General features: G+C 32.3%; 1 protein-coding gene across 1 annotated transcript; it reads right to left on the reverse strand.

Moving 5' to 3' along the window:
• Positions 1-1,029: 1,029 nt before the first annotated feature.
• On the reverse strand, positions 1,030-15,854 carry LOC114194410 (ribonuclease E/G-like protein, chloroplastic). Its single transcript, XM_028084601.1, has 14 exons — positions 15,516-15,854; positions 14,403-14,506; positions 12,429-12,610; positions 10,994-11,246; positions 9,878-10,905; positions 9,455-9,772; positions 9,285-9,326; positions 8,732-8,856; positions 7,916-8,063; positions 5,501-5,573; positions 4,719-4,831; positions 4,289-4,408; positions 3,834-3,989; positions 1,030-1,867 (listed from the first exon to the last, which is right to left on the reverse strand). The coding sequence occupies exons 1-14, from the start codon at positions 15,587-15,589 to the stop codon at positions 1,688-1,690; spliced, it is 2,916 nt and encodes a 971-aa protein (XP_027940402.1). The 5' UTR covers positions 15,590-15,854; the 3' UTR covers positions 1,030-1,687.
• Between the last annotated feature and the right edge of the window lie 1,381 nt (positions 15,855-17,235).

Below are 17,235 nucleotides of genomic sequence, written 5' to 3' on the forward strand. Positions count from 1 at the left end.
ATCAGTATAATTATTAAACAACCAGAAATCACGGTTACCATTACTTGCACTATTTTTCTCTGTTGCATTTTCACCCACTTTACTACTTTAGTGGAAAATTCAAAGATATAATAATAGTTATTTTGGTGCTTGATTTTGTTTCTCTTTTAAGGCCTGACATTCTTGTAAAGAGAGGAGAAAAGTATTTCCCCAAAGAATAAGACTGGGAAAAGATATTCCACAAGTGTTTTTTCATTGCCATAAAAAGAAAACATTTTCTTTTAATCAGTGTTCGGCAACTGGGATGACACTTGGGATTCTGATGTTACAAATTCATTCATTTTCCTTAAAATTTTTATGGCGTTACAGATTCTTTTGTTCATGGCTTTTGTATTTGGACTGGTCGGTTCAACCAATTGGACTTATGAACTATTATATTTCTTTACTTCAGAGTGAGGTTGTTATTATCAGTTTGATTCAGCTTCAGACTAATCAATGAAACATAAACCGAAGATTTTTCAAGTTCAGTCATTTTTCTGATTTTAAAAGCATTGCATTTGAAAACATAATTATTTTTCTTTGTCTCCTTTGTTTCACGGGAACTGCTATTTCAGTAGGATCAACATAATTTATAGGGAATAGTACTTTTTTTATATAGAATATCCTTCTGAAATTGATAAGGTAAAGTGTTTCTTTTATTAAAATAAAATAAACTAAACACATTGTGGAATGAAATAAATACTACAAAACTAATTTAGACATAAATCCATCAGCCATCAGTTATAATGCTTTAATCTGGTCAGGTATCATATAATTTGTTATACTGTTTGAACAACGCAATTAGAGTGCTAATTATAAGGAGGGGTGGAGTGTCCAAAGGGATGAAAATAGACAAAATTGTATCCTTAACTCACATCAAACAAATGCTTTTAAAAAAAAGTAACAATTTGTTAAAGGACTAAAAGGCTAGTTCCAGGGAATAGTAACAATAAGTAATGACAGTAATAGTATAGTATTGAAATTTAACTATTATATTTTAAAGTTATATACTTATTAGCCTATTTAGAGGCTTTTTGACCTGACTTGCATATAAATATAAACTCATTAGTCTATTCCAAGATTGCTCGAGCATTTATAACTTGAAAAACAAGTCAAGCTCGGCCTTGTACATCACAATCTACCTCAATTTAACTCATTTTCACCCAACTGTGAGTAACCATAAAATATTGAGAAATTATAATATCAAAAAATGATGTACAAAAATAAAATCATGGGGGTAGCACTGCAACAACATTCATAACTATACTCATGCTATTGTTTTTTATGACTGACCCTGGCACTACTCTTGAACTGTTTGCTTCAGGAAGTAAAATTTTCAATCAATGTGGTTTTATTTCTGTAGATCATGCTAAATGATTGCTGGAGTGCCCCGGTTTCTCTTTCTTATCCTTCCATGGCACAGTTCATTGGTATGTCAAATGATGTGAAAAGTGCAACCTGCAATCACTTGAAAAATTTATGAACAAAATTGCTCGTTGAGATTATTAGAGCCTATAAGCTCCACCCATTAGAGCCGTTTTAACTTACTCCCAAAAGTGAACTCATTATTTTTGCCCTTCCAACCTTTGACCCAAGTTTTACTCCCAGAGTATGGCAAAAACGAAATTCATGTGGGACAAGATCATATAATATTTCAAGGAAGAACTGTTTATTTTCCCTTAGCCTTTGATTTTTTGACTTGAACAAGAGTCACATTCTGGCCAGGCTTTTTGGTTCTGGCCTCCGAGGATCTTAACATTGAAATGGCAACTTGATGCTGGTTTTTTTCCACCTTGTCATCTGTAAATGGTTTGACCTCGAACGATCCTCTAGTCAACCCTCTGGCAACCTGAAGGATTACAAACAACTAATCACTGCTAAGCAATGCAGGACTTAATTATCAGCGTTTAAAAATTAACAGAAACACAATTATTTCGTAGCATACTTTATGAATCCAAAATCAAATTTAATATACGCTTTGACACTAAAATCAAGTATGACAAAATTACGCCATTAAATAAATTCTAACCTAGCTTCTAACAAGTTCAATGACACCAGGTGCCATTTACTAGGCGGGTGTGGTATGCAGTGAAAAAAAGATAAAATCTAGGAAACATTCCTTAAATAGAGGATTCAAAATATTAGGATTAACATGATGATAACCATGGCAATGATAATTTTCCCCACACTTCGCAATGTCAAACCAACCTTTCCAGTACTTCCATTTAGGGTTGGGCAAAATAAACCAAACTGCACTGCACTACCAAAAACTGTACTGAACTAAAAAACTATTCACATGAACTGCACTGAACTGAACAAACAGTTCAGATGAACTGAACTGTTATTCTTAAAAATAAACTGGACTGAACTGCACTATAATATAAACTGAACTGTTTTATAAACTGCACTACGTCAGAACTGAACTGCACTATTTTTGAACTGCACTGCACTAATTTTTAACTTAACTACACTGTTTTTGAACCGAATTGCACTGATTTTGAATCAACTTCACTATTTTTGAACTGAATTGTACTATTTTTGAACCGGATTGCATTGATTTTGAACTAAATTGTACTATTTTTGAACTTAATTACACTATTTTGAATCGAATTGCACTAATTACATATGATTGTACTACGCAATAATAATCTAAAGTTTATAATTTGAAAGTGCTTAAGAAATAATACTTGATATATGCATCATACTTCAATACACCAATTAACATTTTTATAATTTTTTTATTTATATTAAAGTTTTTCGTAACTTAAAATGTAATTAAAATATTAAAATTAATATAATAAATATAAATATCGGTATTAACTTATTTTTTATATTTTAAAATCTTGTAATATTACTTTTTAGTTTTACAATGTTTATTATGTTGCGTCAAATTTTTTAAAATGATTTATTTTAGAAAATTCTCAAAATTAATATTTTTTAACATTTGTATTCATTAATATTTGTGTGAAAAATGTTCTAGAAATTTTATAAAATTCTAAAATATATTTCGTGAAGCAACGAATCAATAACTTTTTATATTTTTTAAGAATTTTTTAAAATAAATTCTCTTTAAAAAAGTTGATGCCACATAATAAATATTTTAAAACTAAAAAATAATATTATATAAGATTTTAAAATAAAAAATATGTTAGTACCAATATTTATATTTATTATACTAATTTCAATATTTAAGAATATAAATAAAAAATTATAAAAATGTTAGCTGTCTCAAAATTTAATTTTTAAAAATAACTTCTGTAAAATCATAACATAAAAATAACATTACATAGTAAAATTCATTCAAAATAAAATAAGCTCTTGAATTAATTTATAATTTCTTTTAATAAATTAATTATAAATATTTTATATTTTTCTCAAAGAAAGAGTAAAGAAAAAAATTAAGACAAAATAAAATAAATATTTCAATATGAAAGAGAAAGAATAGAACGTAAGACACAAAATACATAAGTCCAATTCTTATCTTAATACCAATATTTTATTTGAGGTATTTTGCTTTTTCAATTTACTATAGTTCAATAGTTAACTTAGTTAACTTAACATAAGTTTAGTTTCTTAAAACTGAACTATTTTATAATACAATTCAATTAATATTATGAATAGTTTAGTATATTTTAGTTTAATATGGTACAATTAACTATAGTTTAGTATAGTTTAGTAAATTATGCCCAGCCCTACTTCCATTAAGCAATGGAAGGTATTTTATTCTAAAAGTAACTTGAATCAAAATATAAAGCATGGTAAACGTGTACAAGCATAGCAACAATCATTAAATTTTATTTATAGATCAGTTATACCTTCAGGAGAATCCAGACTTTGAGATAACTGCTCAATGTCGCAAGTCTTGTCTTTTTCCCTGAAGTCAGGTACTCACACATACGATGATCAACCCTCAGAATAAATTTTGGCCACGACTTGGGTTTTTCAGGGTCTGGCTTATGGTCCATTGTTGCCTGGGATGTGCATGACAACAAATAAGAAATCACATTCACTAGTCAGTCCAATGAGTATCAATACTATGCCAATGGACAGAACATTATTATGATCTAGGGGTACAAATTACCAACAACTAAGAAAAGAAAAATATATTGCAGCAGCAACTAGGACAGGCCAGTAAGGAATTATTGGTTCTAGGTGCTTAGAAATGTCAAATAGAACTCATCAATTGTCCCACTCCTGCGTTTGAGGTTTTTTTTTCTCATGATGATTTTATGGCTGAAACAAAATTTTGGGATTGAAAGTTTTTACTTACAAGAAGCCGACAGATTTGCTGTTCAATTTTTGAGAAGGACGTCTCTAAAGCTTCCACCCTGCCTGTGGCGTGGCAACAAGCACATGGTTCACTAATCATGAATGTCACACTTGGCCGCACCTGTCAAAGAATGGTAAAGCATTGGTAATTCATTTTAATAAAAAAGAAAAATGCAGTTCAAGCATTATTGTTTTAAATCTATAGACATTTGAATGTGTCTGAGTTGAAACAAACATGAAGTATGGTGATCTGTAAATTTGGCATACTGCTTAAGTTATACTTGAATAAAACCACAAGAAAACTATATCCGAAAGAAAAAAAGGGGAAGGTCACATTATGTTTCATATGAAATAAATCTTCCTATTTGAACACTTGAGTCTGATTCATGGGATGACAAATAGCTAATATTCACCATAGACAAGCAACCTACCCTCTTCCGAGTTATTTCCATAAGTCCATGTCTAGACAATTCAGAGACCTTCACCATTGATTTATCTCTCTCGATGGCTTTCTTGACTTCTTCATAGACCAATCTTTTATTGGCTGATCAAGAAGAATCCAAATTTAATAAATACATGTATTGATAAGGATTTCAAAAGAATAACAATACCGAGAAAGATGTTAAACTTAAATATTTCATACTTAAATATCATCATCAAACTTAAACTTGAGAACTTTATACACTTAAACGAGAGAGATTGTTTCCGCTGAGCCCTTGAGGCATAGCCTCAATCAGTCAGATGGAGAATTATTCACAGGAAAAAAAAACATTTTAATCTGTGAAAATACTGTTTGAGAGCAAGAGGAACACTAACAATAATAGTCATGACTTAATTTTAATGTGCCAAATTCAAGCTAAATAATCCATCAATAATAAAATTTTGTTACCATTGATAACTTAATTTGCAAGAATACACATAATACCATGCATACATACAATTCAGGTTGAAAAATTCTGCATGGTCATGACTAGTGAGTGAGCTTATAAGGTGAAGATTAAAAGCTATGCATTCTTAAATATGCCACGGTTAAAAATAACAAATAACAAAAAATTCCATGAAAACTACCAAGTAGGATTATTTAAAATTTTAGTCGGGTGATTTTGAAACTGCAATCAATACTATGAAAATATTTTAAAAGTATATCAGAGAGATGCCTTCTTCGAGTAACTAAATACTTCAAATGCACAACAACTGGGAGATTCCCACTCACCTTCATCTGTCATATCAATGAAATCTACTACAATGATACCACCAATATCCCGTAGTCGCAACTCCCTTGCAATCTGTAATGCATTGCTTCCAATAAAAAAAATTGCACTGCTTGATATGAAATAATGTTGCAAAACAAAAACAAAAGCATGTATACTTGTACTTAAAATAAAAGAGTACTCCAATTATATAATTGGCTGATAGAATTAAGGAAAAGCTTCGTGCTTGGAAAGGTTTTTTGCTGTCATATAGGGGCAGGATAATTCTCTCATATCTTCCGTTATCAACAACTTTTAGCACTACTTTAGAGTTTACTCGTAGCCCAAGGGATTGAATAAATATAAAACCATGGAATTCTGGATGAGAAACTTTATGTGGACTAGCAATATTACAATGTTAAGTTGGTCACTGTTTCTTCGAAGTAATCTTCTCGGTCTATCAAGGATGGAGGTTTGGGTCTTAAATCCTTGTATGCTCTTAATGAAGCTCCTTTGATGAAACTTAGCATGGATTTTCTTTTTTGACTTCGAATTGGCCAGAATTCTAAAGTTGAGAGCTGTGCATGGGAATTCTTTCAACAATTTTTATTGTCAACCATCTGTTTGGAATGGTTTTGAGCACAATGTTGCTTTGGTTATTGATAACTCCACTAGGCAGATTGGTAATGGTCAAAGGGTTAATTTCTGGCTAGATAAATGGTTAACTATTCCAATAGTTGATTGGCTTGGGGTTCCTAATCATTCACACAACACTTTGGAGGCTAAGAATGGTCTATAACTGACGCTATTAGTTCTAAAGATCCCGCTCTCACTGTTGCAATCTCCCTTTTAATTTTACCTCAGTTTGATATTGAGGACCATCTTAGATGAAATGGTTCTTCTGATGGTATTCTCAGCCTCAAAACTGCATAAAATTTCCTTTTGAATCAGCCAACTCTCTAAATGGTTCGAAACAAGTTTGGAGCAAATTCAATCCTCCTTCTATGTCTTCTTGCTTGGCATATTTAACATAATAGGTTGCCTAGAGATGATAACTTAATCAAGTGTGGTATGGACAGTGTTTCTTGTTGTCACCTTTGTGGGGGTGCTGCTGAAACTGCTCGATACTTGTTCCTTGAGTGCACATTTGCTTCACATCTATGGGCCTGGCTTACCAGCTCTTTCCACTGTCACTTTGCTACTGATTTCATCTCTTCCATTCTTTGTTTTTTTTCAAAGATCCTTGAGTGCTCGACTCAAGACTGTAATGCAGGCCTCTTTTGTTGGTGTCATGAAAGCTATATGGATAACCAGAAACAAGTTCTGCTTTGATAAACATATACCATCCTATGGGGGTTATTTCTCTTCATATCTTGGTGTCCATAATGCCTTAATTGCAGAGGTGATGGGTGTGATTTTTGCTATGGAAGTTGCCAGTCCAAAGGCTGCAGAACTAAATTTTTTATTAGTGTGATTCTCAAAGAGTTATTCAAAACATGGTCCAATACTTCTATTATTCTTTGGTATCTCCGTAGTACATAGTTGAACTGTTTAGTATGTAATACTATGAGTATTCATTTTTCACACATTTAAAGGAGGATAATCAATGTGTTGATAAACTTGTTGAGTTTGATACTAGATCTCAGGGTGTTACTTGGTAGGAGAATGTTCCTAGTCTCACTCGTTCAGTGTTTTTCAGGAATAGATTTTATTTACCCTTATACAGGGTTAGGGATTAGTTGTGGGTCAGATGTGATCTCCCCAATCATTTCGAACTTTTGCTCTTTTTTATGATATTCTGAGATGCTGCATATGATTGATATTGCTTGTGGTGCCAACATAGTTGGTATGACAAGCAACATAGTGATGCCTTAGCACACTTCTATTAAAATAAATAAATAAAAACAGTATACTTTTTACTTTATACTTGAGTGTAAAAGTTTATATTAATAACAACTCAAAGTTTAACTCCAAATTAAATATTAAATTTCTAGAATTTATGTGAAAAGGAATTCATTGACTATTCGGAAATATACCAGGAATAATTCCACTTTATGGATGTTCTGAATATATATTAAAAGATAGAAAGAAACTAATGCAGATTGAAGAATAAACAGTTCTGTAGGGTAACAAACAAATAGCAATGTTGAAAGGATCAGCAACAAAACAGGTTCCGAAGGATGTACTGCTCTGGTGGTACACATATAAATAGTCTTATTCATAATAAAAAAGAGATACACAATAAGGAACAAAATATCGAATAAAAAGAAATATTTGATAAGATATTTCCCTATCAAATCATATCATATCATATCTATAACATAATCAAATCATACCTCTAACAAGCAGTATTTGTCAGGAAAAAAGAAAGAAAGTAGAGACTAAAGCTTATGTGACACAAAAAATAAATGATAATGGTGTTGCATCTAACAACATACTTGTTTTGCAGCGGCAAGATTCACATCCAGAATAGCTTGTTGTTGTGAATTTCCATGACCAAGCATCCCATGACCTCCATTTACATCAATTGAAACTAATGCCTCAGTTTGTTCAATGATTAGAGAACCTCCATTGGAAAGAGGAACCCTATAAAGTGATCAACATAAAGAAAGCTATCAAGCTAAAAAAAATTTAATACCGTGTCCAGGAAGGACAGATCATTTGACATTTTACACAAAAATATCAAGGGTTGGGAGACTACTATTTATAGTTTGTTCTTTTTCTACAGTTTATAACAATATTCTGATTTTTAATCACACTGAAAAGTTAGGTATCTTACGAAAACTTAACTATTTGATATCAGGAGAGGAAAATATGATTAAGAGTTTGCTTAATTTAATAAAGTATTTGTATTGAATGTAATTAAACTGAGATTGATATTAAGTTGTTGTGTTGCATCATGAAACAAAAATACTATTCCAACATTCCTCTTTATACTGAAATAAATAATAATTTAAATACTAGTGTAGTATACTAGTATTACTATTACTATCATATCACAAACCTACCAGTACATTAAGACTAATAAACCTAAATAAATTTCTGGAACAAAAAGTGATGACTAAGATTGCCTCCTCAATTAGACAACTAACTCATCATTCCATGAAATGCTCTAATATCTTTTAAGATATTCTCAAACATGGGAAGATGAGGATATTATAACACAATCTAAAAAGTAACAATAAAGAAAAGGAAGATAATAAAGACAAGGATAATACATACTGAAAGTTATCAAAAAAGTAATAGCATATCACCTTTTGCTGAGGATATTTTCTATCTCTCCTTCAATGTTGAATTCATCAAACAACGGAATTTTTTTATCATATAGTTCAACTCGATCACAAAGATCCGGGGCAATTTCTTGAAGGTAACTGGTCACCTGAAGATTATATAAAAAGGTCGAAATCACCAAAATGAGAAGTGTAAGTTTGTATGTTGAGCCTTAAATTAATCTGTGAAGCTAGTTTTTCGATTACAGAAAACAATTAACCATTCACGTTACACTATTTGACTACAAACAACTGGATCAGCATGCTAACCTAGCACCATAAATTTAAAAAAGGTTTTGAACACATGTAATATGTAATATGTAAAAGTTTGATAATGCTTTGCTACTAGAAAATGGTAAACTGCCATATGACAGACTGCAATGCTATAGTTGGGTTCACAAACCAATTCTCGCAATGAGTTACACTTTTTGATTAAAATCATTAATGAGGGAAATAAGCAATATTGTTCACATTAAAAACAGACATCCTCCAGTCCTAATATTGCAACTTGGTCCTCTGTAATTAGCTAATGCCTTACCTCATGGAATGTCCTTGGAGAATCGACCACCATTTTCTTAACCTGAAGTATATCATGATAAAATGAAATCAGGACAAGCAGAATGTAAACTGGGTTTTTTTTTTATAGATAGATATCACTGAGTTAAATACTTAAATCAATAGTGACTCTAAACTAGTCACAGAACTAACATTTTCATTGAAATAATCCTGGACCACTGAGAGAGTTTGACCCATTGCCCTGTGCAAAAGTACAGGAACAGCTCCATCCACCCCTTCATCAGCAGCAAGAGCAGCAGACTTTGCATGTTCCATTATATTTTTCCAGGTTGAAAGCAAACCTTCCAAGTCTTTCTGCAGTTCCTCGAAAGATTGACAAGCGGCAACAGTTCTTACAGTAAGGCCAAAACCCTCAGGCTGCAATGTCTTTGCTATAACCTTCAACCTCGTGCGCTCAACACCAGAAATCTTTTTGGAGACTCCAACTTTATCACAGCATGCAAGTAAAACCTGCAATTCAGAGTCGTATTCAGAAGAAACACACTATAGATAATTTACGTAAGATAGCAATGATATATAATCAAACTCTATGTAAGATGCAATCATAGCACATACCCAGAATCTACTTCTTAGTTTAGGATAAGCAGTCAGAGTGGGACCCTTTGTACCAAGGTCCTCTTTGACAACTTGGACAATTATTTTGGTTCCCTTGCGAACTTGGCTCCATTTGTTTTCTCCAGAAGCCATGTGGGTGCCTCTCTTTGTATCTTTTGTTTGCAACATAAGAGAGTTAACAGACCCATTCATACCTACAGCAAGAGGACTGTTATTTGCTTCTCCTTCTACTTGAACATCACTTCCCTCTATATCATCCTCAAAGTCAGCTTCTACTTCATCGTCAACCATGCTCCCATTTACGTTTTCCTTAAGAACTTCAGAAATATAAAAGTCATCCTCTCCGTCATGCTCATCACAGTCATTGAGTGCAGATTTTAAATAACCATCCTCTCCTTCATGAGATGCATGCTCATATTTTCCCTCAAGATCAATCTCTTGTTTCTTTGTCCTTTGACGAAATGGAGGGAATATAAATGGCTTCTTATTTTGTTTAATATCCATAAAAGCAAATCTAGAATTCCCAATATTAACAAAAGCCCCACCCATATGAGGAACAAGCTTTGTGACCACCCCGACATATACATTATCACATTGCACGTTACTCTTGACTGGTTGCAATAATAATTCAACCAATTTTTCATCCTCTAGTACTGCAATTCTTTGCATGGTACATATTGATGAGTTAATAAGAATAATGGTTGCAATTGATTCTTTTGACAGTATATTACTACTTTCTTCAAGTAACAACTTTTCTCTATCTACCAGCTTCACCTTCTCTTCTACAGTGTCACCAGTTTCAGATTTGTTTGATTCTATTTTATCCTTAGAGGGAATGAAAGGGAATGAATGTAGCCAGGGTTCTTCAACAGGCTGGTAATTCTCAGAAAGAATATTAGTAGACTGGAAATCCTTGTCATTTGCAATCACCAAGCCATCTTCATTGTTGTAAAGTAATTGATCTTCCAAACCAAGTGTCTCAAAATTTAGGATGTCATTTTCAAGGAGACTCTCAATCCTTCCATCATCTGTCAAACCACTGGAAGCATTTGAGTGTTCAGAAACATATTAGGAAAGCAAATATTTCAATAATAGTGTAAAAACACTAAGTTATACCTTCGCTCAGGAAAGAAATAGAGGGTTGCTCAAGAAGATATGTTTCCTCTGTGAAGGGGCTCCGTGAATGAGTAGATGACATTTGGGAATACGATCTAATCCATGAATCCCTGACCACTATTTTATTGTCTTCAATGACTTTTAGAGGTACTGACAGAGAAAAGGCTGGTCCAGGCCTCCAAATAATGTCATTTGAGGACTTCACTTTACCCTTAATGAAATAGTTATATTTAAAGTTCAAGCCAAAAGCAATCTGCAATCACAAATTAGAACCGAGTCAATTAATAAAAATGCGTATTTTGATCTTCATACAGTACTACAAGCTATCAAAGCTTCATATAATAATCTAACAAAATTTTAATGGAAGAAATTTTTTTATGGGGAGGATTAAAAATTTAGTTGCAACAGGTCTCCTATCATTTACTATGAAAATATAAACTATAGTTGTATTAACAGGAACTGCAGAATCTTCAACAGACAGGATTAGCTTTTCAAGGGAAGTTGGGTTACGGATTTCCGGAGACAAAAGAAAGGTTTCGAGATATAATTCATCCCTATTGAAGTAGCGTCTTTCTAATATTCGCAATACACTGAATTTGCTTTGTATTTTAATTTGTGCATGAGAAACGCATAACTGGGCACAGGTATAGAGCAAGATGAAAAAAAAAGAAAAACTCAATGTTAATGTAGAAACATCTCATTTAAACTTGTTTTAAGTATTGTTTCTGTTAGATATTGTTTGATATATCTACATCTGGGTATTGTGTCTCCATTGGTGGTAACTTGATCTCGTGGAAAAGTAAGAAACAGAGTGTTGTAGCAAGATCCAGTGCAGAAGCAAAATATAGAGCTATGGCCTTAGCTGCCTGTGAACTTGTTTGGCTCAAGCAATTGCTTCAAGAGTTACAATTTGGAGATGTTACTCAAATGACACTTGTGTGTGACAATCAGGTTGTTCTTCATATTAGCTCTAATCCTGTCTTTCATGAGAGGACCAAACACATTGAGATTGATTGTCATTTCGTTAGGGAAAAAGTTATGTCTGGAGACATCAAAACTGAGTTTGTTAACTCAAGTGATCAGTTAGCAAATATTTTTACTAAGTCTTTACGGGGACCTAGAATTGATTATATATGTAACAAGCTTGGCACATACGATTTGTATGCTCCAGCTTGAGGGGGAGTGTTAGATATTGTTTGATATTATTAAGATATTGTTAGATATTGATAACCACAATATCAAACAATATCTTCTATTTAATCTTTTTATTTTCAGTTACTCTTTTTACTTGACTCTCTCTATTATAAATAGATTACCCTATGTGTGGTTTATACACAAGGGAGATTAATCTCAATCCCTATTTTCTTTATTCTCAACAGTTTCTTTACAACAAAATAAACATATAAGTTTACGTTAGACAGTCCGCCAAAATTACCGGAAATTCCGCTTTCCATATGTTAGCATGCTCTGTAGGAGACAATAGTACAGCCATGTTTGGTTTCCAGCAGCCTAATACAGCAAGATCACCAGTTAGATACAGGAGGTGACCATCTTCTAAATCTGCTTCCACAGTCCAAATGATCTTGCATAACTCATCAACATTAGTGGCTGACTTTCCTGCGAAATCAGACAGCCCAGGTCTGTTATTCATTCATTCTAAAATGGAGTGAAATATATTAAGAAAGACAGCATGATTTTGAACACTAATTTACCAAAAGGTAGATTTTGTACCCATGCAAAATGTATATTACTGAGAGGGGTTATTTGATGGTAAAAATGCAGAATGAGGAACAATCTTTAGATTATATAAAAGGATGAAGAGGAGTATGAACACAGTTCCAAGTATTTTTTTTTTCTTTAAAATCAAAATCTCTAGAAAAATGTAGCAAACATCAAGAACAGGGGTTGTTACGGTTGTATGCAGCATTTACCTCTGCAATACATCATCTAGGTCAACTTTTTTGGCTTTTTCCTCCATTTCACAAAAAAAAAAATAAAATTGCTCTCTATTCATAAAGTTTGCTTCCAATTATATTACAATCGCTTGAAATTTTAAGGGGCATACTCCACTACTGCTTAAGAACATATTTATAGAAGCTTATTGAATACTTCCTCCGTTCCACTATATTATTAAGATTTTGACACAAGTATTAAGGAATGCAATCAATATTTTGAATTCCATAAAAACATTATGTATATGCCCTTAATCTCTCTAATTAATTATTCATTTACTCCTACTACCACACAGTACTTCCACTAAGGGTAGTTCTAGAAAAAATTTTATTGCATCATTAGTTTTATAAAATGACAATTACCTTGGAACATATTTTTTCTCTAATGTGTCATAAGAAGTGGATAGAAGGAAGTAGTATTTATCAACATAATAATCCATCAAGCTAATTCTTTAATTTTCTTAATCAGCAAAGGCAAGGATGCAAGAAATATAATTCTAACACAACTTAAGGATGAAGCACATGTTCTAACTCTTAATTCCTAACTGTGAGGAAATGACTTTATTCAAACGCCCAACATTGAAAATTTAGAATATGATCCAGGGAGATATAAAAAGCAAACATAATCAACAAAAAAGGAAATTGTAAAGCTGCTTTAATTATGGGCACCCTTAGCCCACCTTAGTTGCACCACCGTGGGGGTTGCCTTACTTGCAACCTCAAGGTGGTGGTTTACTCCACATTGACTAAAAATATGACTTGAATAGAGTTTATATAGTTTGGATAGTCATCACCTTATAAGTTAGCTTAATGGGGTTCAGTTCAGTCCAAAATCTTAGAAGTAATTGCCTATTTAGCTCGAAATAAATCCCTTTATTTAATGGATTGAAGGTTGATTGTCTTATGTTGGGAAGTTGTCTTAATTGCAATCCACCAGACCTGCCTTAATTGCATACCATGGAAGAGGGTAAGTTTAAAAGTATTCCTTAAGCTGGTAGCCCTAATCATGAGAAGGAGTGTTTCAAAGCCACCTTAATTTGGTCATCCATGGGTATGCTTTCATTGCAGCATGAAGGACCCATCTTGTGAGTTGAGTCAACCTTCAAACTCAAATCCAAAGATCTTAATTAATTTGTTACATCAAATATTTTTATGGTAATTATATGTAATTCAAATTTGTAAATTATTACTCAATATTCTACCTCAAACTCATGATATCTTCCATTCCCAACTTGACTATGAAAAATTGAAGTGATCATATATCTTATTTTACAAATATATTAAAAACAATTATATGATTTGGACTTCAACAATGCTGTTGTCATGAGTATCCAACAATTCAAAAGCAAATCAAAAGGAAGAAATTAGTAGCCAAGAGAAAGGGGATAACCATACTTAAAAAATGAAGTTATACACAAATAAATTATCAAGAGCTTACAAAAGTATGTTCTAATTACCTTTATCAGTCGATAATGCAGCTAAAGTTCTGACTGATTTATGGTTCTTCATACCGTAGATGAAGCGAAATACACTGTGCAATGGTACATGATGGCATATGTGTCTGTTCCAATATTTGAATACATAAGTGCAAGCAATTAGCACTAAAGAAAGCGTATCCATCAATGCATCAACATAATTTATCACCAACCATTCTAGCTGTATCATTCATACTTCTTTCTGTCCATCATTATCTTATCTTTCAAATATGAAGGCATAAATAATAATGACTTGAGATCCTTAATCATCCTACTAAAACATTTTTAGATGCAAGACCTAATAACCACCAGTCAGTATGACAACCCATTACCATTTGCTAATGTTTGCTGGGCAAAATGAGTGCACAGTACAGTAATTAAATAAAAAAGTTCTCTTTAAGCAAGAACACTGTTCTGTTTTAACAAATAACTCAAGTAGTTGAGCAAATGATGAGAAACCAACTATAAGTGTGTAGCATCTAAAAGCTTCAGCCAGGCTAGTCTTTGTTCACAAGGTGAAGGAACGAGCAAAGCTAGCCATTCGGTCATCAGACTCAACTGCTGACAACTACACAAGAAAGTCCCTATTAAAATATATCCAAGGCATCTTTGTTTGAGTAGGCTCAAAATCACCTCACTTGCGCTTCGTACTACAAAAATGTGAGAAGGACGAAAGAAAAGCACAAGCCATGAACATTCCACCCAACAAATTTCCCCCATCACTAGTCCAAACTTCAGTTTGATTCCCCACTCCCTACCAAGCAAAAAAAAAAAAAAAAAAAAAAAAGAACCAGTAAAAATCAGAACTTTTATTCATCTAAACTTCATTTCCATTCCCTCCCTTCTGTTTCCCACCCACTCAAACAAAGGGGTTGAAATTGAAAAGGAAGAACTTTCCCCCCCAAAAAGAGAATTCCAAAATCTCTAACCACGTTGGCCAACATAACAGCATGAGCGAATTGGGTACACACTGATTCATCCATTCGTGCAAACAACCTTTGTGGGTGGTAGAATACCCAATAGAGAATAAAGGGCAAATAACGAATAAAGGAATTGGGAAATAGAGAAAATGTGAAAAGATACAGGAATAGCTACCTCTTGGGTGGGATAATGAAGGGGTTGTTGGGGCGAAAAAGGTGATGAGGGTGCGTAAAAGCAAGTTCAGCCATTAAGAAGAAGAAGAAGAAGAAGAAGAAGAAGAAGAAGAAGAAGAAGAAGAAGAAGAAGAAGAAGAAGCAATTGCAGATGAAGTTATGGTGGGTATCTGATAGTGTAAAGGTTGAAGTGGTTCATGAGAGGGTGGTGATGAGTGTGAGTGAGAGTTTGAACGAGAAAGGAAATGGTTATGGATAGAAAGATGGATGGGTGGTGGTGTGATGGTGAATGGGGGCATAGGGTACTGCACCAACACAAGATAATGAGTTCACTTGGCGCCTTCTGTAATTACTACACTATGCAAATTGTTTATACACATCAATAAATATAAACACTTGTGTAAATAAAATAAGGGCTTAAATTAAATTGATGTGTAATTATAAAAATTACTTCAAAATTTTAAATTTTCTTTTAATTTAGTTTTTCCTTCTATTTTTTATAAGAAAATTTAATTACGTATACTCAATTAAAAAAACAATAACAGTTCGTAAATTCAATTAAAAGAAAAATTGGACCTAATTAAAATATCTTGAATGGTTTACATTAATTTATAAATTGTTTTCACAATACTCCTTTAGCTTTTTGTATATTACTTTTGAAATTATTATCGGCACCTACATTTTTAAATTCAGGTTTCTTACCTCCTTATATCGGTATTGTCACCCCCAATAAATTTTACATAAAAATGCTGATCAATGTTTACAAGTGTGCTAATGTCCCTTTTTATTCGCTCTTATAAGTTATTCGTAAACATACCTAATTTACTTTCTTTGAATGAACCTTTTAGTTAAGTGATATTTTTTTTTGTTGGATTTTTTATTTACTGGTAAGTTTTTTTGTAAAAATATTGAATATGTTTTTTTTTAAATGAAGTTTTCAATTGGTAGACTTCGAACTATTTAAGTATATAATTAGGATATAAAATAATGTGTGACTTTTACAAGATAATTTTAAATAATTTAAGCGTGCAATCACTTATATGAGCGGATAATACACGATAGACTCAACAAACAATAAATTTTTCAATAATTTTTCAATAAGAAGTGGTACAATTAGTCGAACAAATAAAAAATTTAACTAAGACAGACTCTAAACAATGGTTATGATATTGTTAAAAAATGAATTTTAAGTCTAATTCAATCTCATAAAATCAACTTATAAGGTGAGTTTTTCACTTACTTATATATTATGAAATTGTCTTAATTCTAGTTAATGTAGGATATGCAGCATAATAAATTAATGTTTTAAGTGAAATTTAACTTATTTAACTTAGTCAAAGGAGAAGAGTAATGAGTAACTAACTTCTTATCATTGTTATTTATTATTATACTCTTTGATAGGATGATCTTAAGCTTTTTGAATTGTCCCTTTTCAATATACGACATTGTTACATGCTTAAAAGAATAATAGGTCTAGTGCCTAAGAAAAGAGACACAATCCTTATATATAGAACTTTGACCATATCAAAGTGTTTGGCATATATGATTGTTATGTGAATGTGATGAATGTTAATAGTAAGTTAAACTTAGTGACTAAATGGATCATACTCATAATATAACTCTCATAAAAAAAATAGTGACCAATTAAAACATAATCTTTTCACAATCAACACAAAATACAATTGTTGCTTATAATTTAGAAATTACACAATTTTCTTAGT

The sequence above is a fragment of the Vigna unguiculata genome, chromosome 8 (genome assembly GCF_004118075.2).
Source record: "Vigna unguiculata cultivar IT97K-499-35 chromosome 8, ASM411807v1, whole genome shotgun sequence".
In the NCBI taxonomy this organism is placed as follows: Eukaryota; Viridiplantae; Streptophyta; class Magnoliopsida; order Fabales; family Fabaceae; genus Vigna; species Vigna unguiculata.

Coding starts and splice junctions, on each gene's coding strand:
- LOC114194410 (XM_028084601.1), bottom strand. CDS start 15,589: ATGGCTGAACTTGCTTTTACGCACCCTCATCACCTTTTTCGCCCCAAC. Junction 14,507..15,515: donor TTCATTATCCCACCCAAGAG/GTAGCTATTCCT, acceptor ATATTGGAACAG/ACACATATGCCATCATGTAC. Junction 8,857..9,284: donor CTCCAAGGACATTCCATGAG/GTAAGGCATTAG, acceptor TATAATCTTCAG/GTGACCAGTTACCTTCAAGA.